The 25,229-nt window shown below is 40.1% G+C and overlaps 2 protein-coding genes across 2 annotated transcripts in view; one reads left to right on the top strand and one right to left on the bottom strand.

The window, feature by feature from the left end:
- The window catches only part of musk (muscle, skeletal, receptor tyrosine kinase), a 28,817-nt gene extending 11,125 nt beyond the window's left edge, over positions 1-17,692 (bottom strand). The window contains exons 1-8 of the mRNA XM_035391974.1: positions 17,340-17,692; positions 10,008-10,134; positions 9,624-9,775; positions 6,536-6,663; positions 6,090-6,231; positions 5,143-5,267; positions 3,308-3,467; positions 818-824 (exon numbers count right to left, since the gene is read on the bottom strand). Of these exons, the coding sequence (XP_035247865.1) occupies positions 818-824; positions 3,308-3,467; positions 5,143-5,267; positions 6,090-6,231; positions 6,536-6,663; positions 9,624-9,775; positions 10,008-10,134; positions 17,340-17,442 (944 nt within the window). The 5' untranslated portion in view covers positions 17,443-17,692. The remainder of the gene's footprint in view (positions 1-817; positions 825-3,307; positions 3,468-5,142; positions 5,268-6,089; positions 6,232-6,535; positions 6,664-9,623; positions 9,776-10,007; positions 10,135-17,339) is intronic.
- Positions 17,693-21,907: 4,215 nt separating this feature from the next.
- Positions 21,908-24,138, top strand: LOC118212360 (zona pellucida sperm-binding protein 3-like). Its single transcript, XM_035390153.1, has 9 exons — positions 21,908-22,444; positions 22,518-22,636; positions 22,831-22,934; positions 23,022-23,199; positions 23,274-23,391; positions 23,467-23,552; positions 23,627-23,712; positions 23,789-23,896; positions 23,988-24,138. Exons 1-9 carry the CDS (start codon positions 21,935-21,937, stop codon positions 24,095-24,097), a joined length of 1,419 nt encoding a protein of 472 aa, XP_035246044.1. The 5' UTR covers positions 21,908-21,934; the 3' UTR covers positions 24,098-24,138.
- The last annotated feature ends 1,091 nt before the right edge of the window (positions 24,139-25,229 follow it).

Genomic DNA, 25,229 nt, shown 5'->3' with positions numbered 1-25,229 from the left:
GGTAGTAGTATTCATCACTGAAAGCCCTCAATGGAAAATATGCTCAAGATATTTTTTTACTAGTCATGTGCAGTAAGTGAAATTTGTCAGATTTGTAAATATGGTAAATCAGCTAAGCCTCATTTACAAGACATAGGCACATTATTATTACAACTGATCTCCAAACGAAAAGATTTTCTGTTTGGATCCTAGCTGGAAACTAAAATATTAAAATGTTTTTCTTTTCCAGCCTTAATTAGTGTTAATCTTTTTTAAGTCCAAGTACAGATGCACATTGTCTTCCACATCTCAGCCAGAGCGGATTTTGGTCACGCTCGTATGGTTCCAATGAAGAATGCATTATCTGATTTCATTCAACCTATTAATCATTCCCAGATGTGAACTCTAATTCAGCCAGAGAATATTCTTACGTAACTTAAAATGGGGATACGAAACAGAGACCATATGAGGGGTGAGGCTCCGTTTTCCAATGAAAATCAAAATGTATACGTTTATCTTGCTTATCATGCTTATATTTCCTGATAAACGTTATCTTAAATCACATATTTTGAGTGATATAATTTAATTCATGCAACTTATACAATTTTGGAATGTCATTCTAGTTTGCATGCCAAACAACCGAATCGATTTGGAGTAAATCAGAGAACGTATGTTTGATCATTCGGTTTGTGATTTCATTGTCAGAGATCTTGATCATTCTGAACTCTTGATGCAACGTTTACAAGTGAAACACGAGTTTACACACAGCATCTACTTAGAATTTTCCAGTTTTCCTACCGACTACCCAAAACAAATGGAGCACTTCAAAGCATCTTACCTCCATTCTACGGGAAAGTCACAAGTTCCAGCCGCCAGCAGCCAAAGAGGCCCCAAGAAGAAAAGAAAGATTACATTGTATTCAGGCATCAGAACACTGTGTCTAGAACAAAGCACAGAGCATACTCTGAGTGGACCACACCGCGGAGAGTAAGGGTGGTGTGCATGTGGGGGGCCGGGGGATGCGACAGGTGTGAACCTCAAACGGTTACAAATTGCCGGCACCATAGAGAGAACAAAGACAAATGGGACAAGAGCGGGGTTAGAAGATATTCGCCAGAGCCTGTGATAACAGTACGACACTGGGGGTCTGCATTTCAGAGGATAGTTTTTAAAGCTGACCACATTTACTGCTACGACACAACTGATTAGCAACAACCCGGAAAATGCCACATATATTTACACTGAAAGAATGTAAGACCCACTAAACTCCAAACACATCCTGAAAGAGTTAAAGTGATCTATAAAGCAAAGCAACGTTGATGGTGGCTGTCTTAATGACAAAATATGCTGTGTATGGAACTTGGACAGATGGAAATTCTCCCATGTGGAAATCACTCTTGGAATACGGCACGTGATAGTGATTAGGAAATGTGTGCGTGCGCGCGTGTGTGTGGGTGGGTGGTGGGTTGTGTTTTGTAACGCTATGCAATATTTCTGATGTAGATATATTGCCCCTCTTTATTATCTACAGTTTTATTTGATTAAGTCGAATTTGCTCCCCTGCTTGAACTGTGACATATTTACAGTGCATGTATTTAATATCCCGATGCAGTCCACAGTCCTGGCAGAAACGCAGCCATCTTAAGAAACGTATACCCATTGACTGAGCTGGAGGGAATGATTTATGCACACAGCTGGCAGTTTATGTGCAATAGGCAGATGCAGGAAAGCAAAGCAGCTATGACAACACAGGCCACATATCATGCCGAAAGTACATACTTAGAAAGGCATAATTACATTTTTAAACGGGGGGGTGTTTGCTACAGAAAGGAAGATTTACATGTGTGGCTTTTGTAGGAAATGTATATATTTCTCATTATTTCTCCCTACAGTCTTCTGTTGAAAGTTAGATATTTTGAAATATATTCAGGCAAAATTATAACTTTACTGTGCATGATTTTGTTTTGTAATATCAGTTTAACAGATGTAAGGTGATCGTTCAATATTAAAATAAAGTTACTCTCAATTTTAGGGCATACACTTTAGCTGTTCACATTATAGAATTTTTTGTACTACATTAGTATGGAAGTCCCTCAATCTTCAAAGAAAAAGCAGTATGTAGTACAAACTTTTGTATTTCTAAATTAGCAACAAGTACTGTATTACTTTAGGGTTCTAGGAGAGCCGACTAAATATTTTAAGTGATGCTTACATGTGCTTACGCAATTCTTACTCAAAGATGAATATAATTTGGGCTGGGAATATGTTGTGCGGATATGCGATGTGAATATAAACATGGACTGACAAGGTGGTGATCCACCAAGCACATTCTTTTACCACACAGTGAATATGTACAGTAAAAACAGCAGAATCTGTGTAGGGAGTCAGATTTAGTGAGAGGATGGACCCTTCAGTCATTTTCCAAACATTTGCTGCGATTAGTGCAATTTCCTTGCTCGATGCCATCATGCCACAACTATGTTTAAGCCAAGGTAACCTCATAGCCCCATGGGGCGGGCACGTAATTGGCCATGGCATTGCAGAAGGGAGCGGGTCTCAGCTGGCAGGGATGCTGATTTCTTTTTTTTCTTTTTTATTGAACACCAGTGGCTGCTTTGGCAAATGGAGCATGTGCACTCAGCCTGTGCCAGCTGCACATGAAAGGTCAAACACAGTGCAGCCTAATAACCGAATCCCAGAATCCCCCTCTGTAACAAACTCCCCTTTCTGGGAGGATAGAGCCTTCTGGGCTTCCCTGGTTATTCATTGCTCTTTCTCCAGCAGTCGTGGCCCTGATTGTCTTCCGGCAAGTATTGGGGACTGTTTGAAAAAAAAAAAAAAAAAAAGAAACCACCTCTGGCTTCGCACAATGAGAGCGTCCAATGAGAGCGATCCAAAGACTCCATCTGGTGCGCGCACAGTCTCCCCGAAGGATTGACCGACCAGTTCCTGAAACGTCCCGTTTTCATTACTTGGAGGCCACCCAGCTGGAGCATCCATTGTTATCCCAGATGCCTTCACCCAGAGCAGCGGTCGTTCGACATACAAATTAAATATCTATCCATCGATATCCCATTCAAGGCACAGTGGAATGTTGGTTGGGCAGTGCACAAGCGACCAGAGAACAGGCATTACAGCTTGTGGCATACGCAGTGAAAACTAAGCTTTCTTCTCAGACCATTAATGCACTGGTATGCCTCCCATAACTTTTAATTATTCTACGCCCACGTTCACATGAGTTTTTCATGCACCGCTAGGCGATTATTTACGGATGTTTCAACTGAAGAGCCCCGGGTGCTTTGATGGTTAGTTCACTGAAAGGACCTACCTGAGACGGTGACCTTGGCAGTGGCCTTCACTGTGTTGGCCCCTCCGCTGTGGTGGTTTGTGGCCAGGCATGTGTAAAGGGCTGGCTTGTTTGCCACGACTCGGAGCACTGAGAGTATAACCTGTCCAACCAACGTCTCCTCTATCGAGGCTCCGGATATCTGAGGTTAAAATAAAAGTTAAACATTAATTAAAGCCGCAAGCGGCGTTGGGAGGGGTCCAAGCATTGGCACAATTGCGCCCCCCTATGGAGCGATTTTTAACCCTCCTATTATGTTCAAATTAACGAACAACTTCCATGTTTGGGGTCAATTTGACCCCAGCAATATAAACCTGCAGAAAATAATTGTAACTGAAAGTGTTACCCAAGTTTCTCTCTCAGCTACTTTAGGCCTTTCTACTACCACCTTAATAGCCCAGGAAATAAAACATGACTCCCCCCATCCTCCCCTTTTACATCAAGTATTGATTTTATATGACTATTGCGAAATATGCAAATGACTGTACTAAGCACTAAGTCTACCCTGTCTTTCAGCTGGGGATCTGGACCATAGTAGTTCCATTTTTTGAAGTGAACATGTCAGTTCTTGGTGGCTGAGAGATGTTTTCTCCTCACACACACGCATGCTCTCTCTCTCACACACACACACACACACACAAATTAATGTGAAAGTGTCCTCAGCCAACACAACAAAAACAAGATCAAAATGATGGTTTTATAAAACAATAGAGCTTGGGGTCAAAATGACCCCAACAACACTGATGGCCTTTTACGCATGACCCTTTGTTATAGTGCCACCATCTGGCCGACATAGGTGATTTGTAGTGCCTGGGTAGTGAAGGGCCATAGGAACCCACCTACCAAATTTTGTTGCTCTAGGACTTATGGTTGCTTAGCCTCAGACACTTTTAGCAGAGAAAAATAAGAATAATAATAATCTTAACAGATACAATAGGGTTCCACCAGCTTCGGTGCCTGGACCCCTAATTAATGAATTAATGAATAATGGCCCTGCGATGGACTGGCAAACTGTACAGGGTGCATTACTGCCTCTCGCCCAATGCATGCTTGGATAGGCTCCAGCAACCCTGACCAGGAATGAGCAGGTATAGATAATGGATGGATAATTGCATAATTCATAAATAATAAAATAACAAATAGGCTTTTAATTTACAGGTTTATATTGAATCTATGCTTGGTATTGTTACTGTTTGTGGATTCCCTGCAACACATTCAATAAATATTTAATATTTAATTTAATCTTTAATGATCCTAATGTTGGTATCGCTGTGTAGTGAAGACATGGCCTTGATTCAAGTAGCATGCACCCACGGATTTGATTTATTATTAAGTGCAAGAGCCCTCGGATTTCATTCTTTGCACACACAGTTTGCCCAATTCATTTTGGCGATTAATAAACTCGCCGAACTGCGTTGGTGAAGAATAAAATGAACACACGCCCTTAATCATAAGTCAAAGTTAAGGACAAACGTTCAGGTGTACTGAATTCATGTTCTAGTAAAACGTGCCAATGCTCTTTTTATGTCTGCCACACTAGCGGTGATGCGGTGGGGTCATTTACATACCTGGAATGGTGTTAATAGTCACATCGCAGCTAGCACCAAATGGGGCCATAACTTCAGATAGGACTTGGACAGCTATACCGCGCTGCAGAAATCTGCTGACTCTGACATTTAACTCGATCCCACTGTGCTTTGATGGCAAAGAGTCTCTAGGCTTAAATTACACTTGTAGCCTTTGTGCCCACACAGGCTAAGGTGGACGATGAAAAGAAAGAGGAGGAAAAGTAGAAAAAATACACATATATAACTCACAGTATTCCCATTTTCCAGCCATGTTATAGTAGGGATTGGATTTCCGGTGGCATTACACTCCAGTTTTACTTCTGTCCCAAAAGGAACTCTCTTTTCTTTTGGGACTCTTAATATCCGGGCTGGAGCTGCAGAGATAAACCATGGAATAAGACACGGAATATCGACACAAATCATAATTTTTATCATTGAGCTCACAGGTCTGCAAGACAAAACAAAGTCATGATATGTCCTCAAACTGGAAATGCAAATGCAGTTCTCAAATGCAGTTTCGCCCAGTGTAACCCAGTGTAAATGGCATGAAAGTTGGTAATAAGTTTGTAATGTATTTGTAGGTCTGATAAATATGTGAGTGTGAACTGGTGAAACTGGACACCTGATATATTTCCTTTAGTTCAGTGCTTGTGCCACTTACATACTGTGGTGTTTTACTGGTGTTTTATTAATTCATGTATTGCCTTTACAGAAACAAGTCATAGAACAGTATCACATAAGGGCCAGTGCACCAACACAACAAAACCCACAGTAGTACTCCTAGTACACTGTAATTTAGCCTGTCCATTATGTCTGCCTATGCTGGTGGAGAGAGCAATTCAGTATTAAATACTCAGTACTATTTCTTTAATAAAGTAGTTATATAAACCTAAGATATCTGTCCACTAGAGCAGCTAGGAATTAGTATTGATTTTTTTAGAGATCGAAATCTTTACATAAATATTGTGGTAATTTACATAAAACCAATCAGTGCGTGTGTCCATTTAGTGGCCTGCCAATAAGAAGTGGACTACTGTGCTACAGAATGAACATACCTTGTGAGTCCACTCATATTTAGAAATGAAATACAAATTTTATTTTTTCTTTCTTTATACATTTGAGAAAAGTGAGTTTATATGTTTTCATAAGCGAACTAAATGTTATAACATGTTTAGCATTTGCATTTTGGTACTCACCCTGAACTTCAATTGTTACTAGCTTTGAGAATACAATTCCAAAGCTATTCCTGGCCACGCAGCGATACTGTCCCGCATCTTCCCTCTTGATGTTATGAATTTTTAAGGCTCCATAATCCAAAATGGATATGCGGTCACTAATCTGTAAAGGGAACGGGAAATATGGATATCACATGAAAACTGCACATTTTGAGGACATGCAGAACGAGGCATTACTATACATTGCATTCCTTGTCTATGTACATTGGTTGGCAACTGCGTGTGTACGACTCCCACGCGACCTTAATTCTCATCACCACTTTGAAAGCCAAATGTCACAATACGGTGGCAGGTGTCCTGTCAATAAATCATCACCTTACGGTGCCGTGGCATCAGAAAAAGCTCCTGCAAATCCGGGCCAAATGGCGCAGAGGCATTTCGTACGTTCCCGGTCGTAAACGAGTTACCTTCACAAGATCGTCGTCTTTGATCCAGGAAATGTCGGGTTTAGGGTTCCCCAGCGTTACGCAGGGCAACACCGCCTTCGAATCGATCAGGAGCGTGACGTTCGTCGGGTGCCTTTTGATCTGGGGCTCTGGAAGACACGCGTTCAATACGCGAAAAAAGTCAAATGACACGCAAAAGGGAAAACTGGGCCTGACCCAGCTAAATCTGTAAGACAACATGAGCACCTACTGTTCTGCCAAACGTTAAAATATGATGTGAAATTTGAGAAGAAACTATTGTACTTGTATTGCTAAAGGGCTCAGTATGAAAGCATATTACACTACCCAGGGAAGCTGGTGTTTAAGTGCATCTTCAAAAGGGGTTTAAAATCTATTTTGAAAAGGTAAATGGGGGAATGGTGCATAGCACGAGAACAAAAGGCAATTTATATTTAGAATCGCACTTGTAGTCCAATAATTACAAGACATTTAAACATCAGATAAATTCATATTTATGTTCAAATCTCGCACTATACTGCCACAGTTATCACCAATGCCTACCTCAACGTACAAATGTCATCCCATAGGAAACCATTGTATTTCTACCCTCATATTTCACCTTCCCCCCCCCCCCCACCCCCCCCCCCCCCCCCCCCCCCACCCATTCTCTGTCAGCTACCGGTTCTCTCACTCTCAGCTGATTGAAATTTCATTTAAAACCATGTCGTATCAACAGTAACAATACATAAAAAAGTGAAAATAGCGAGCCAGGAATGCACACACTTAATACAGCATAAAATAAATAAACACGCAGTGCTGCGTCTAACGGCACCAAAACTTATCAACGAGAAGATCTATGTGGCTCGAATTTAATGGCCCTGACTTACTGAAGCAGCATCTCTCAACCATTCTGATTTTATTATTATTTTAAAAAAAAACAAAAAACTAATTTGTGTGTCTACTTATTTTTTTTTCAAAAGTTTCATAAGTTTTGCGTGTTGTTTTGTTAATTTGGTGTTAGTGTTTGGACATGTATGGTGCCTACATGTACTGCCTCACTTGTCTTCATTGGTGATGTAACTGCTGATATCAGCAGCAGCAGAATGAATAGGACAGGTGTTGGGGGCTTTCCTTTAATTATGGTGAGAATTCTTGGGTCATCAATTGTAAAGGTCTTCATTGGCCCTTTGTGATTACTGAGCTCACCAGTGCTCTCTTTCTTCTTAATGATGCTCCAGACAGTTGATTTTGGTAAGCCAAAGGTTTGGCCTATGTTACACTGCCTTTTTTTCATATTTCTCTGCCACATTATAAAAAGTGCTGGGATGTATAAAAAGGAGCAGAGAAGCTTCAAGTGAACTTTATGCCAATATTGTCTTTGGATTACAATGCTAGACCAAATTGTACAGTGTACTGTAAACTGAAATAACATTGGAGGACCAAGTTTGTGTATTCATATCCATCTCCATACTGTATTGTGTGTTGGTTGGAAAACCAACAGTCCTATTGAAGAGATTATGTTTGAAAAAACGGTCAAAAATATTGCTACTATAAACTGACATTTGGATCGGCAATCTCAGATTCTGATGTCTCTTAAAGGTATGAACATTTTACTTCTGATTGACCATTTCACACCCATACAGAATGTATAGGAATGGGAGAACATTTAAATGTATTGCAATATTTAAGGAATAATTTAACAACTTGCTTATTGGCATGCTGCATTGACATCTTTTTGGTTTTGAGAGTAAGTAATTAGGGTCAGGGTACCTTTCCATTGTGCAACCATTTAAATCATCCACATTTACATCTCTGAAATGGTTACTTCATATACTGAGTCCAATAGGTTTGAGTTGAACATTCAGATTGGTCTCTGCCTCTCATACCATTGGTAGTGAAGTACCATAATGACACTGCGCCTGTGCGATAATGTGCATCATGTGACTTGTATACTAAATAAAAGGTACTTTATATAAATGATTGAAGTTAATTATGCGGTGTACTGCGGCAAGATGTTTCATTTGGATAAAACTGATATGGACATTTGCGAATTAATCCGTGTAATTGGCTATGTGGAATGACAGGAACTCATTGAGTGCATCATACAAGTAAAATATGCACTAATTTGACACTGGGGTTACCATTTTCTTCACAAATCCCAGCCCTCTCTTTGAGATTTAAAAATTTTTTTTTATTTATTTCTATAGCAAATTACATTCCTCACCATTCATCTTCCTCGTTCCCATTTACCCTCCCTGACAAATGCTGACCTGCAAAACTTTTTTTTAACTGGAATGCAAACAGTGCTTTGGGGGATTTTGGTCTGTAGTGACTGTAAACATCTAGAGCGGGGGATGGAGATGTGCTTACCACAGTGTTCAGGAAATGCTTCAGTGTTTCAAAGAATTTAACACGCAAATCATGACTACGTTGTCATCAGTTTATCTAGAGAAGGCGCCCTCGGATTGCATAACTTACATTAAGCCGGAAAACTGCGTTCTAAAACTTCCTAAATTGTGTATTTTTGCCAAAAGTATCTGTACTGTTTATTTTTGTGTATTCCAAGGGTTTAAGCATTGAACTCTAGTGCTCACTGGCCCATAAAATCTGTCCTGTTATTTAAACATAAATTGAATAAATGGCCTTCCATTTGTTTTGCACTACTGTTTACACAGCATTGAAATGCATGCGTCTAAAGCGATTCAGCCTTTTGATATTCTCTGTTGGGAATGCGCTTAGGCATTTATACAGAATAGGTGTGAATACCACAGTGGAAGCAACCAGCCTTTCCAAGCAGTGTTTGGTAACTTTTTTTATACACATCCACCAGACCTGGGTCAAATACGTATTTGACCCAGGTCTGATACGCACCATCAAATATTTCACCCATAGTTGGAATTACAGAGTCTGAAATGTACAAGGACTGTGATGAGCAGTAAGTTTGTGTTCAGTTAAATAGATTATTTCTTTTATTATTATGTGGCGGCACACTTGGGATCGCTGTCTTTCTGAAAGATCCAGTTGAGGCCAAGTTTGAGCTTCCTGGTTTGGGATACCATGCAGACTACACTTTTTAAAACCGAGAAAATCCAGAAGGGGAAACACTCACTCATTTTCATTTGGAGCGCCCCACAGCTTTTAGCCGGTTCTCCAATTCCATTGTCGGCGATACAGCAGTACTCTCCATTGTCTGTGTCTTTCACGTTGGGAATGATGAGCATTTGGCCATTTTCTCTGGTCAGATAGCGGGAATCGTAGGGTCTGCAAAGAAAAGGAAATATGTTTTAGATATCCCGTATGCCGATTACATAGCAGCCAAATAATTATTTGTGCCTTCGCTATATTTATTCTCAGATTTAATACATCGACGCATAAATTATGCGACTACTAAAACTTTTCAAAATGGACACGAACTTTAATCACATCCTGATGATTATAAAAGAAACGTGAATAAAGCAAGATGGTAGCAGATTTTAGATCTATGATTCCTTACCGGATCTGAATATTGTTGCGCATCCATGTGATGTCAGCCTGGGGGCGTGAATCGACTTCACATATGAAAGTAGCATTGTGATCCAATAACACATCCACTGTCTCAAGCAAGGTTGTGATTCGAGGAGCTGAGGGGAAAAAAAAAAAACATCACCAACTGTTTTACAATACGTGCTTAATATGATTATATTAATTGTTCAATTTATTTTTCAACAAGCGCACATTCATACCAGATTATGCTGTATTATATGCATTTAAATAAACAGATGATGAAATTTGACAGATAATATTTTTTGTAGAATAGCATGATTCTGTATTGGCTGCAGAATCATGAAGGGGATCTCAGAAATACAAACGTATTTTTATTGTTTCTGGAAAATGAAACTGTTTCTCTCGAAATGCAAAACACTGTACAGACACATGGTAGAATGACATGCCTGACCACCAGGTCCTCCTCTGCAAAGCTTGGTCTTGCCAAATTTCTACTTCCCAGAATTTAAACTTTGCTTTGAAAACATCTGCATTTCTGTAGAAACATCATTGTGCCTTCCAGATTCCAGTTGTTTCTCAGATGAGGAATTACGGTATTTGTTTTATTTTATTTATTTTTGGTTGTACAATACCTATATATACTCCACGTTGCTGCTGTGAATGTGTCACTCCATACCTTTGCATTGTTTCACGTTGGTATTTTAAGGGGTTATCAATAGTGATCTATTTATCCAGCTTGTTAATTCAATAGTAAATCCCCCTGATCCTGGCGTCAGTTGCTGTAGCTATTTAGGAGCAGTGGGCTTGTGACTACTGTAGCTGGTAATATTTTCACACCAACAGCTTTATTCAGCAACAGGAAATTCCCTGGTTGTACTGGCTGTTCAGATCACTGACCATTTTGGTGACCTAGTTTGACCTTCAGGCAAGGAAGAACTTGCCAGCTACCTCAGTGAGTTCACAATTACAACATGATTTTCACCGCTGGAATTCTCAAAATTGAGAAGACAAGGAGAAAACATTTGGAAGGCTGATGAAGATCCATGACATAAATAACAGCTGTTTAACACAACGCAGTACTTTATAATTAGCTGCTTGTGTGACAATTGAACTTGAACTTGTAGTACCTGCACTGAAATCACCTTGCAGGCGATTTTTCACTTCTCAGATGACCTCTAGAGGTGATTAAGTAAATCGCAAGCTTTAACTGCAAACATTTTTATCGAAAAGATCCATGACCGTTGTGCCTGACTTCTAATGCTTAAAAATTTCAGCACCTGTGTCTATATACCTCTTTCTTATAGTCCTGTGATTTGTGTGCATCTAAGTAAATGTTTTGTTTGTTCACAGGCAATTATGACCTGAGGCTGGTCGAGCTTGCATTTTACACGTCCATGGTTCCATTTTCCTTTAACTGCATTATTGCCCTTTCTCTGCTAAAAATCGTTGGGTTCCTAGAATTCTATTTCTTGCCCACCACTTGGAGTACACAAGCATAATCATTTGACTTGGATTGTCTTATTGTAGTTCAAATTTTGGAATTATTATAAATTTGGAATTATTGTGTTTGGAATTATGGGATATTATGGGATGATTTTTTTTCTGCCATTTTGAGATTAACTTAAACTAAGTGTTTCAAAATATGTATATATAACATGGAACTAAAATGTAAATTTTACATTATTACTACATGTGTAAACAATACAGATCCTGAGATTCCTGAAGGGTAAATATTGGCAGGAGTATTCATTACACATCACAAAATCAGATGATACTTACATCATTTGGCACATTCACACAATGGACATAGCCCATGTGCTTGTTGATTAAAATTTGAACGTCCCACAAAGTGGGCCTCATTCACGGAGCACGTGTACGATCACAGTTGATCGTAAACTTTGCGTAAGAACGTTTCCAGGAACATTTCGGCATTTTTTATTATCTGAAATTGTCCTTGGCTGTTTCCTCATGGTAATCACACGAACAGGACTGCACATTAAATTTACAGCCAGCATTCATCCTCTCATGCCCCTGGGATACGACCAAAAACAAAGGTCTGGACATGTGTCATGAATAAGAACAAAAGTAATAATGATATTGGAGAAGAACTTAGAAAAGTTTTGCGCATGAGGCCCAGTGAGTTTTCTCTGATCTGATCAGTTCCAGATAACTTTCGTAGAGGTGAAGGCTCCCTCAGTCAGGCCAAGGCCTATTGTCCCGATCCCCCCCGGGACATTAATGTAAACTGACCTCTGCTTTTCACACCCCTGCCACTGGGTGAGGCTAACATTAGACACCTAAGCTGAGAGGGGGAAAAATAGAAGGACAAACATTACATCAAGTGACAAGTGCGACACTGTTTATTTATACACGGTCCCTTTCCAGTGGCAAATGTTGTTTTGTTATGTCACTCACGGCTGGTTGAAATATGACAAAAACTCGGTTCGCTACCAAACTACCCCCCCCACCCCCTCGGTCCGTAATTGCCTTCTCACACCCGTCAATCCCTGCATCCACCGTCACCCCCCCCCCCCCCCCTCCCCGTTTCGCAGTCTTGCCTAGTGTGGACTAAAGGCAAAAGGCTAAAGCCATGTCTGTCTACCTGATTAAGTATCTCCTCTTAGCTTGCGACCACCAACCTGTGATGGCAACCTTAGGACGCTGCAGACTCGCAAAGAATGAGCTCGTTAGGGTTAAAAGCCAAGTCCGTTAACTTATAGGGTGAGAAATGAAACAGTGATGACCCTTCAGATAGCTAGCTAGTTAAGGTAATTGATATGTGCCTCACTTCAAATAACTACAATCATCTCAGTCTGTTCATCTTCAGTTGGTTGTGACCTTGATTGATGACACTAATTTCTGTATTCATCACAGTAAGAGATTTGCTACCATTGATTGCAGGAGGATGCGTAGGCCAGAATGCATAGCTTTGCATTCAAATGCGCAAACCCACCTTTTAAAAAGCTTTGCTCATTCTCCTCCACTGTGAACCATAGCATGTTTATGTGAGAGCGACAGACAACTCTGACTTATGCACAAGATCTGCAAATATAGCGAAATATGTCTGAAATCTTACTAGACCAACTCCCTCCTAAATCTGGAGGAGTATATTTCCTTCTTCCCCATGCTTACACAAAAGAAGTGACCTTTGCTATGGCTTTTAACTGATGATTTTGCTATGGTTTTTAACTGATGGTTTTGCTATGGTTTTTAACTGATGATTTTGCTATGGTTTTTAACTGATGGTTTTGCTATGGATTTTAACTGATGGTTTTGCTATGGTTTTTAACTGATGGTTTTGCTATGGTTTTTAACTGATGGTTTTGCTATGGTTTTCAACTGACGGTTTTGCTATGGCTTTTAACTGATGGTTTTGCTATGATTTTTAACTGATTGAAAACCTTCTGATGGCACCTGCCCATCATTGCCTGATCTCAAACAATATGCCACTAGGAAAAAAGACAGAACCTTAAGCATTACCATTGTTCTGTTTACTTAATCAGCTGTTGAGCTGGTCATGTGGCGATGCTGAAGATTCAATGTGAGCAGAAGACAACTATCACAGGAATCCTAGATCATTTACTGTCTCAGTTATCCACACGGTACTTACAGTAGCAGAATGCTTTTCACTTCTTTGTGGGCTGTATTTCCAAAGGCTCTTTCTGTGATGTCACTTATACCGCACATACGCTTGCTGTTTATGCAACATATACCGTGTAGAAAATGTGATGCAAGTCGCATTGATGATTGCATAGCTTAAACAGAAATGGATTAAATTAATTGCGAATGACTGTGCAAGGCCAAGAGATAGCCCATTGTAGAGGTGGACATGCAGTGAGACAGAACACTATGTGCAACATTAGGAGAAATGTGATATGCAGCCTACCGTCCTGAAATGCGATATGCAACATTAAACAAACGGCAGCATCAGCCGTGCTGAAATCCAGTTGCATTGGATATGAATGTAAACATGGTCTTTCACTTTTTTGCATCAATATTATAAGGATGTATATTTTATGTCCTTGTCATATTCATATGATACCGATGGATTCTGATACCACTAATCTTGTGTGTCGTTTACATTGACCGCAAATGGGGCTCGATGGGTTAAGAGGTAACCTTGAAACATAATTCATTACACAAATAATTTATGTGGCTTTGTGTTTTCAACAAAACACCTTTCTCAGAATTCACTGAGCTCTCTGAATTCAGAACCAGTTGTTCCTTTAAAAAGCGGAATCTCTTATTGTGAACACACTTCTTGAGCAACTGTTCATTTGGGTTTTTACTAATATAAATAAGATTACATCAAAGTTTACAAAGATGTTACAGCTTATGGATGTTGTAAGATTCTAAATATCCATAAGCTGCATTCCCTCATTATGTTCATATGTACTGATTTACATGTACTGTGGAAACTTGAATAGGATTCTCAGAGCCATTTCCGTCTCAGCTGCAAAGTCCCAGTACATCCGTCATCAATTTAAGAATCTGACATCTATCATTGTAAAGCTCCCAGTGCTATGTTTAGTCCAAAGCACAGATTAAACCTGACCTAAAATGGATTCACCTCTGCTCACCTCTAATGTAATTAAAGTTTTATAAGTGACCTCTCTGGCTAGAACACCACAATCAGGATACATACAGTGGGTTTGGTTATCTGCACTTTGGAATAAACATTAATCTCTTTTTTTTCCTCGACTTCATTGGTCTGGCAGCACTGGTCAAAAAGCTGAGATTCGTTCACTAAATCGTCCAGCTTATTTTCACTCTTCGCTGCACATCCTAATTGGTCCAAATGCAAAACTGCTGTTGTTAGAGACCCGGGCCTTGCAGCAATGGGTCTCACGCTTATTCCAGATGGCCACATCATTATAACAGAGCACCACAGAACTGCCTCAAAAGCACACTCCTGTGATACTACATGCAACTCTACGAGCTACATGTTGAGAGTGCACCCCCTCCCCCAAACCACCCCCCCTCTCCCCAACAGGCTTCCGTTTTGCAGCTGGCCAACTTAATTCCCTGGGCGATGTATTTGCAGTTGTGAAAGAAGGCTTCCTGTGCCCTGCAACACAACCTTTATGACTCAGTTGAGCGAAGACGCTCAGCGGAAATGTCTTCTGCTCCTCTCATAGTTGCTGCATTCTGGAGGAGTGCGGCAAGAGCTTTTTTTTAATAGCATCCCCCCAGTAGCCAACAGTAGCCTGGAACTAGGCCCTGCTCTGCGGTGAAGCAGTTGGTGAATCTACTCGGTTCCATTCGTTCAATTTGAGAATAGCACCTCTCATCGGATTCTTCTGCAGTTAAGCACACATATGCACTTATATTTTTTTCTTACGCATATTCTCATCATTTTGCATAAATAAATGGCTGGATATACTTAGATGTTATATACATCGCATTTAAATATTTCCACAAAATCAAAATGGTCATATCAGACAGTAACACTCAGTTTGACAAGCACTTCAGAGGACAGTTCGGTCAATAGTCTACCCCTCAAATAACAGATACGCTTTGCATGCTGGGTAGAAAAGATCAAGCGAAACATCCCACGAAAGCCCTTCGCTTTTATGATCCGTCTCCATATACTCAAAACTCCTGCTATGGAACTTTTATTCAATTAACTGTAGTGTCACGTTTAGCTAAATGCTGTGCAGAACAAGACACGTTTGCATTTTTAAAAAAATAAAAAGGATTAATCCAATCCTCAACTGGCTGAACCAAAGTACTTAGCGGATTACTCACGCATCGTTTTTATATGAATTACATTCCTTTTCAACAAGTAATCCAACTGCGGAGCCAATGTACATAATGGATTGTTCATACAGTTGTTTCTTTAAAATGAATCATTTTACAAGAGTATCTCATTTCCCCATTTTGCTCGACAGTTGTGTTCAGCCATGGCTGTCTATGCCAAGTCTCAGCTCAGTACAGCACATCAGATGAATTCTTAATGGGAGGCATGATGTTCATGGCACAGAGTAGAGGTGGCACAGTTGAAACTTTGAAATGTTTTCAGGATGTGTGAAGTATGAAAAGTTGACACCCTTAGACCAATGTGCATGTATGTATCGACATCATGGGCAGACTGGGCAGTTTCGTCTGCAAAGCATGCACAATGTGTTTACTATCATTTTCCAAAAATAAACAGCAAATGCTTTGCCGAATATTTTAAAAAGTACATTTCACCCTTTCGCCACAAAGGCAATTAAACTCCAAAGTTCACATTCATGACATCATCTGGAGGAACAAAATCAGTTCATAGTCCTAACTAAACATTCTTCCGGGTTCTGTTATTAGAGTAAGTAAAATGTTTACACACTACAGAGCATACATTTAGTATGGTTTTAAGTTCAGAAAAAATCTTTTGAGCACCTCACTAGGCCGCATAATTGTATTGTACACAATACACAGACATTTATATTTAGAAAATAACTTAATATTATAAATGAGAAACTGAAATTGTATGTTCCTTATTTTATAGGTACACAAAAATGCAAACACGCATGGTCATAAACCTCCAAGAGATTCCTACAAATCCAATGTTGTTATTGTTCTAGGATTGACTTCACCATCAGTCATAAAAATGGAAATGATTTGGTAGTCAGTGTCTCCTCCTGTCATTAGGTATGAGAACATGTGAAAATATCAGACAATTTATAATTGCATAAATATGAAAATATTAACTACATGCTGCATATATGTACTGCAGACATGCATAATTTTCAGGTCACACTTAGTTTCACATTCTGATATTTCACATATTGGAAAATATATAAATGAAAGAAAATAATAAATGTTACAAAAGTCTTACAACTATTATTACTAATCTACTAACAATTCAGTTATGTCTCCGTTTAAGGCAAACTGGATTCATTTTTGCTAAATAGTTTAATCAATGCACTTCTATAGAGACATTCTGTCATGCAAGCAGTGCGCAAATGCATTATAAATGCGCAGCACATTTACTGCGCATTTATAACGTACAGACATACGCAGTACTTACATGCTACGCTATATATGAGGGTTCATAAATTAAACATGTTGCTATTAAGAAGAAGGTCATAACTCCCTATTCTCTTTCAAAATATAATTTCTACATTTTTTGCAAATTATACTTGAAAGTATGTGTTTACCTCCTGAGCTGTAAAACACTAAACAGTGTTCTGTTCAGTTATGAATGTGAGCCTGTATTTTGTGGGCTTCGCAGTCTAGTGAAGAGCAGCTAAATGTCTTTTTCAGCACACAAGCAGTTAAAATTAAGAAAAGTTGAAGGCAACCAGAGATAATTTGTTCAAGTTACTCGAGCATGACATCATAACAAAGCATTAGAACCAACCTTTTTGTAGTCCTACAATGAAGCTGAAATGTGCCAGGAAGAGGATCTTCAGAAGTGGAATGTGTTCTGTGAGCTTCATGCTTATTCCAAGAAAGGCGTACATTAAGCGAGCCTCAGAATTCCAACCGTCTGATGCATTTCAAAATCCGATTTCGTTACGTTTCCCCCGATTCCACTAGCTTTGAAGCAGGCCCGTCCATGCTATCTGGCGGTGTGATTTTTTTTTTCAGTTCTGGCGGACGAGATGGACAGCAGCAGCTGGTGTGAATCAGTTTGAGACAAGAGGTGTCCCTTGCAACCAGGGCCTAGTACCACTGACAGGAATCTCAAAAATACGACGGACTCCATATGGAACAAAACACGAAACATTTCATCGAGATGTATGTCATATGTACTTGATTCATATGACTTAAGGAAGTATTTCCGTGGCTCACAAAAAGCTTCCCCTCTAATATCTGATGAGAAAAAGTCTTTAATTGAAGTTTATTCTACAGCCATGAATTAAACAAATACAAATTTTTCAGCCACCATTTGTCAATAATGTTAATTTAAAATAACATTTTAGAATATCTTCCCAATTACAGTTGGGCTAGTTAAACAGTCACCTACCTTAATTTCAAAGTTTGTGTTTGCATTGCAAAATATTATACCTGCGTCTAATTTTGAGCTAAAGTTAAAGACAAATGTTGATTGAATCCTGTAAAATATAATGATTTCCCCACCGAGGCAAGGCTGGCGTAGGCTATGCTAAATGACACTAACATGTGCTTAATTGTGACTCGACAGAAGAGGTTTTCTTTTGTTTTTGCATACAGTGCTCCCTTTTTATAAGATACGGAAGAATTCCCGTCTTCTCCAAAAACAATGAAGCATCAGAGAAGGAGATAATAGAATGCATTTTGACATGTAGTGTGGTATGGTCGGGCTTTTGTGTTCTGATATCACGGAGGTGAAAGCCGCACTTTCTCAGTATTCAGAATAAGCTCGCGCTTGTCTTCTAGTGTGGGCCTGGCACGAATAAATTATGCCAGCAGCCTTTGTGTAACAGTCTTCCACCTGTTGCCCAACTGAACCGGTTTATTTTAAGCGGGGAATGACATTTCCCAAAGTGTTTGATTGCCACTCAGCCAGAAAGCTTTGGCCATGTGCTGTAGGGTTAATGTGAATGCATTGTAGAGTGGGGACGGTAAGTTCGAGGTGAGGCTAGGCTAAAAGAACGACACATATGTGAAATACACTCCGAGATAATATGCTTTATTGTGGCAATAAACCGCCGTCGACATTGTTCTACTGAAAGATCTCTGGCCACAGTCTCCATCAGTCTGTCTCAGAATGGAAAATATAATTAATCAACCACAACTCACATATACACACAGAGACCACAGTAAACGAACACTACTAATATTTACTAACACTTGCTAATTTCATTCACATATAGCCTACAGGCATGTGTATGTTAGTTGGGATTTACTAACACAAATAGTCTACAGTCAAATACACATGCTTTTTTTCTTTTTTTTTCTTTTTTTTTTTTACTGTGATATGAAATTTAATGTTTTAATATCTAGGAGTTACTAGAGACTACAGAAACTCAAAACCAAAAAAAAAAAAAAGGCTGTTGGTTACAAAACATAGTCTGTTTGTACAGCAAACACAATAGGCTATGCCTGGTCTCAATTTAGTTATATCACATGGACAAGATCACTCTCCTTAATTAATCAAACAGAACATCACGCCCATTGAGAAGCGAATCTTTCAAATTAACTAATTTAATAAAAATCATTCATGAAATGCGGGACATAAACTCAGATTGAGCTGAAGTATGAATGAATGCCCTTTCACTGCACAATATTTCTTCATATAATATGCTCAACAAAACCTAATTTTAATGTATTATTACCTCAAATTGTAAATGGTCATGTCATAAAAAGTGTGTATAATGATGAGTGATCCAATTAATTAAGACCAATTAAGCTTTTTTAATAAAAAAAAATAAAAAATCTTGTCTGGAATATTCTTTGTCTGGGACTCATATTTGCATTTTTATGTCTCTGCTGAATGTGAAATGCTATTTATACCACTTCACTGCCCTCTGGCACAAACTCTAAGAATTACAGGCATAATTCATAAGCAAATCCTATATTTCAAGCCTTCTTCCATTTTATGATTCTTTGTATGCGTCATGCCACATAATTCCAATATGCATTATAAAGTAATTTTATAGCAAATGCAGATTTTTCTTTTTTTATTAAAGTATACAATTCATTTCTGAGGGGATTATTTTCTTGTTTAAATCACATACCAAAAAATTATGGTCACAAGGCGTGTTAAGGCGAAATTCCGAAACTCTAATTTTGCTGAAATCATACTGTAAAAAAATACTGGTTTATCTATATTGAAAGGTTTTGTGTACAAGTTGCATGCATAATAGTTAATGTTACATCTTTCCTGATTTATTTTATTTTAGTAAGGAATCTGGTTGTCACCCTGTATCGAGAAACGAAATGCGAGAAATTCGTGCAATATTGCTGGTACTATCCATGCTCGCGCCCTCCCAAGAGAACAGTTTAACAGTTTGGCCTGTAGTCTTCACATTAGATGCACACTGAAGGCAGAATTAAAATAAGTATAACTGGAAAGAACATGTCACAATAAATCAGTGCTACATACTATACCAACTGCATACCAAACTAATAACACTAGGGGTGCAAAATAGATACACACTGTTCTGTTCGAATGTGGGAACAAAAGGATTCTAGCACATTGAAGGCGTTTGCAACCTCCAAATGTCCCAGAATGGCAGATTTTTTTTCCTGTGTGAGTTCGTATGGGATCTCCAAAGAATCCAGTAGTTTAGGCAGCAGTTACTGGGCTTTCTAACCCTAAACGTTTGCCTTCAAAGCTCTGTCCAACCATCAAACAACCCTGTGTGATTTAGCCCAGGCTTTCATTGCCAGGAAATAAGCCGATTTCAGATTTCAATTTAAATGAGCGGCTGTGTGTCACGTGCACTTGCGTTGCACTGCCTCAATTTACTCACATCGTTTTTTAAAGGACAACATTTAAGAGCCTGAGAATGAAACCGTAATTGCGGCTCCTCCTGTTTTCCATGGTGACCATATTAGCTATGGTTTTAGTGCATTAAATTGATGTGTGACTCAAAAAAAAAAAAAAACTTCTTGTCCTTTGTTTGACCATTTACAAATTATATTACAGGAATTAGTTTAAAATAATAATAATAATAATAAATAATTCATGTTCACATTCTAATCCCATGCTAAAAGAGGCTGTATTGCTCCTAACCCACAGCTTCTTCAGTTCTCCTTTCCAAAACAATGTGATGTGATGTCCCACAATCTTAACCAATCAGAGATGAGAATTATTCAAAAAGTAAATAACATTTACAATATACTACAAAATAGTATATACTTACACTGCAAAGCAGTATATAATATGCATTGAAAAAATATTTCCTATCGCAGAAAAGGCTTCTTCAGAAACAATGATGACATGACCAATAATGTAATTTTTACTATTGATCAACACCTTTTATCCATTATTCTGTTGATTGACAAATGATGACTTGCACATGTTTTGGATTGAAAATCATTTCCGTAATCAGTATGTTATCATTGCAGTGTGTGCATTTGGTCCAAGTGGTATTAACAAGGTACCTATAATGATAATTGAGTAATTACATTCAGTCAAGTCACCTCTATTAACTATAGAAATTCATGTGTGGACTGAGGTTTCTTTTGACCAAATATAATTATCTAATTATCAGTTCCATGTGCTATTCTAAGGCCAATAGAGAGGAAAATAATTTTGGCAATCACAACATGGACACTAATCCTTGAGTTAAGACTCAAATCATGAAGTTCTGAATACAACATTTAATGCAAACAGTATATTTAGAAGAACATTTAGCAGGCATACTTATATTTTAAAAAGGCATGTCTTATTTATATGCATGGGCAATGCGTTGTAATCATTACAATCCATGGTGTTTCTGCAATTACAAAAAAAAAAGTATATTCCACATCAAATAATGAACCTTTTCCGTTCTATGGCTTCACAGTGCCGACCACAAAATTAGTGCATACACCTTTCAATCTCTCAAAGTTCCACTCGGGAGCATGTGCACGATGGCAGGGAATTTATTTATTTATTTTTTTAATTGGGACTAATGGACTTGTTGGGGATCAGCTGATATGGAACACCAATTACAGGCTGAGATCTTCCTACAATTAATTCGAAGCAAATACCAAATTAGTTTGGTACTTTGGAAACTCATGTTAATGCGCTGCTGAATAAAACAAACTGAAGGCAGACTGCAATCGACCCAGAGAGCTGATCCTGAGCATTTATTTTTCAATCAGCAGTGTTACGTGCTTTTGAAAATTAATTAATGACTAGTGATAGATGTGAATGAATTACAAGTAATCAGCAGAGCAAAAGAGACTGAATCACCTCACGGCTAGAGAAGGATCAGTGAAATGAAGGAAGAGGAGGGGTTTGGAACAATCAATTATGTTCAGCTGGCTATAAAATGGGCTAAAGGAGCTAATGTAGCTATTGTGGGATTCTGATTCACCATGAGGGGAGAAAGGCTGTTTAGTGGGTTGGTGGTGTTTGGTTTGTTGGGGTATTTATGTAATGCTCAAGGGGGATATCAGTCTTCCAACAGTAATGCAGGAGGTTTTGCAACAACCCCACAGATTAACAGGAAGCCAGTGGGTTCACAAGCACCTGTCACAGCCCGCCCAACGTTTGGAAGACCATGGTTTACCCAGGGTCCTGCGACCCGCCCAACCATTGGACGGCCAGGCTTCACCCAGGCTCCTGTGACGCCCCGCCCGACCCTTGGGGGACCCAAAGGGTCTACAATTCCAGTGGAACCTCCTACACCTAAGCCAGATGCTGTGAAGGCTCACTGTGGGGAAAGCTCTGTTCAGTTGGAAGTGGATATGGACCTGCTTGGCATCGGCCACCTTATCCAGCCCACTGACATCACCCTAGGAGGCTGTGGACCTGTTGACCTGGATGGGCCTACCCAAGTGCTTCTATTTGAGACTGAGCTGCACAGCTGTGGCAGTGTGCTTGCAGTATGTAGCTTGATGTGGACTGTGCAGCTATATGGTCAATGCATTGTAACTAATGGTTTTTTCATTTCCTCAGATGACTGCTGACTCCCTAGTGTACACCTTCACCCTGAATTATCAACCTAGCGCACTTGGTGCTACTCCCATCATTAGAACATCAAGTGCCGTGGTGGGCATTCAGTGCCACTACATGAGGTAAGGCATCCTTTTCTGTTGCTTGTGTACACCTTTCTGGTTTGTATTTGTTTACAGCTTTAACTGCAAAATGGGTATTCTGAATGGCTGTAGTCCCTGCAACGCATTGCTTTGTCTGCAACCAAAGCTACTGGTTCCTGAACCTGGCTTTGTACCCCTGAACTTGCCTGGTTTTTGCTTCATCCCCAATGCAGGCTGCATAATGTGAGCAGTAATGCCCTGAAACCAACCTGGATCCCCTACCACTCCACCCTGTCTGCTGAGGACATCCTTGTATTCTCCCTGAGGCTCATGGCTGGTAAGCTAATCTGCCTTTATTGTGGAGATTGTTGCCTAATTGTGCATGTTACTACTTCTCCCCCCACCCCCCCTTTACCCCTTGTAGATAAATGGCAGACGGAGAGGACATCCACTGTGTTCTTCCTGGGTGACCTCATCAACATTGAGGCTTCAGTGGTCCAGGCCAACCATGTGCCCCTCCGCGTGTTTGTGGATACCTGTGTAGCTACGTTGGACCCTGACATGAACGCTGTCCCCAGATATGCTTTCATTGAGAACAAGGGGTGAGTGCTGTGCCTTGCTGTGCCTTTTGTAGCCTGTCTCACTGGTGTGCTGATCTACAGCATTCTCCTTCCAGGTGTCTAATGGATTCCAAGCTGACCAACTCCCGCTCACAGTTCCTGTCAAGGGTACAGGATGACAAGCTGCAATTTCAGCTGGATGCTTTCCGGTTTGCCCAGGAGACCAGGAGTGCTGTGAGTAAATTGCTTTAGACATTCCTTCTGAAGGGGGCATCTAGTTCTAGTACTAATGGCAACATTTCCCTCCAGATCTATATATTCTGCCATCTGAAAGCCACTGCTGCCTTGCCAGATTCAGAAGGGAAGGCCTGCTCATTTCCTCTTGGAAAGGAACGGTAGGTCAACGTGGTTGTGGAGATTGCTGGGGAACTTGAGCTCTTGGCGTCTGGGTAACCAGTTTCTCCTTCAGGTGGGTTAGTGCATCTGGGAATGACCAGGCGTGTAGTTGCTGCGACACCAGCTGTGCTGGGAGGAAGGGCAGGAGTGTGGATTCAGGTTTGACTTCTATAATGGCTTCCATTTTCTGTCCTGCTTCCCTTCTGATGGTGCATAATCACGTTCTGTTCCTCAGGTGCACAATATGAGGGTGGTGCAGTCCTGGGGCCCATTGTTATCCAGGAGGCTTCCAAAGATGTGCCTGAGTCCCCTGGCACTCTGACAGCTGATCACAGAGCAGGAGGTAACAATCTTGTACCACATCCGGTTCTCTTCTGTCCAGTTATGGAACTGCTTAATGTCAAGGCTCATGGACCAACCTCTCTGCCTCCTAGGTTCCTCTGAGGCTGTGATCATGGCAGCAGTGATGGCTGCAGTGGGACTGGCTTGCATGATTGTGCTGGCGACTGTCCTGGTGTGGAGACGCTACAAACCTGTTTTGTAAATGCGTGTGGGTTTATAAATAAAACGGTGGAAGAAAATCGATCCTTGTCCTGGTTTGTGGCCTTGTCTTTGTATGTATGCCATTTTGGTATTGTACGAAGAATTATGAAGCGTAGTCGTCCAGTAAACGCTCAATTCTGGTTCTGAGGAATTGGTAATGTTCCAGGGAGTTCTCTGCTCAATATTCCAGTCACTTGGTATGAGAATATGGTAAATGTTTGGAGTAACTTCTCCAAGTCCAGTTGGTGACAGCCTTGTCATGTTGCATGAAATGCCTTTTGTTGGTCATCCATTTGTAGGCAACTAAAGGATGGCATGGTTTTGTACAATGGCCCCATTACGACAAACTCGGACCAATACTCTAGCATCCTGCCACCTAGTCTACACTTCCCCCGGAAACCGCTCTGTGCACTTCCTCCAGTGTCCCCAGTATTGGAGACGAGCACAGCAAACTCGGAACCGTTCGCAAAGCAGCTTTTAAACTAGTCTCAACACTTCCTCTGCTTCCAGGTATGAGGATGTGAAGGTGGGTGGAAAGTAATGTGACCCATTCCTGGTGAGCTTTTAGTGGAAGGTGGCCAAATCATCAGCATTCCATCAATGCTACCAGATGAAGTGGCCCATCAGGTGTGTGTTGTGACCAACTCTGTGGACAATAGCCCAGTGGCCTGATCAATTGGTTTTGGGACCCTAGCATGGGATCGGTCCAGGTTTTAATTTGGATGAGGACCCAAAATGTTGCTTGCTTCAGCCTGCAGTGTTCGCAAAATTCTCACACTTGCTCATAAGTGTGCTTGAAGCACAACCTATAGGATGTTTATGTACCAACTCTGACTGTTGGACACCAGCAACATTTGGTTTTAAAAATGAGCTAACCACATCTTCAGTGCAAGCCATGACATTGGCGGTTCGAATCCGACCACTGACCTTTGTCCACGTTTCTCCCTCTCCCCCCTCCTAATTCTTCTGGTCTCTACACTGTCTTATCAAAGGGAATAACAAAAATAAACACTTAAAAATGTTCTCTGAAATCAAGTTGTTATAAACCCTGTTTTTCAAATTTGTAACTGGTAAAATTAAAAGTTTGAAGACTGGAGGCAAAGAACCTTATAATAAAGCAAGGTCCGTTATTA

This window comes from Anguilla anguilla, chromosome 14, assembly GCF_013347855.1.
Source record: "Anguilla anguilla isolate fAngAng1 chromosome 14, fAngAng1.pri, whole genome shotgun sequence".
Taxonomy (NCBI): Eukaryota; Metazoa; Chordata; class Actinopteri; order Anguilliformes; family Anguillidae; genus Anguilla; species Anguilla anguilla.
Note: the sequence above shows the minus strand (reverse complement) of the source record. Positions and strands in the feature narration are given on the sequence as shown.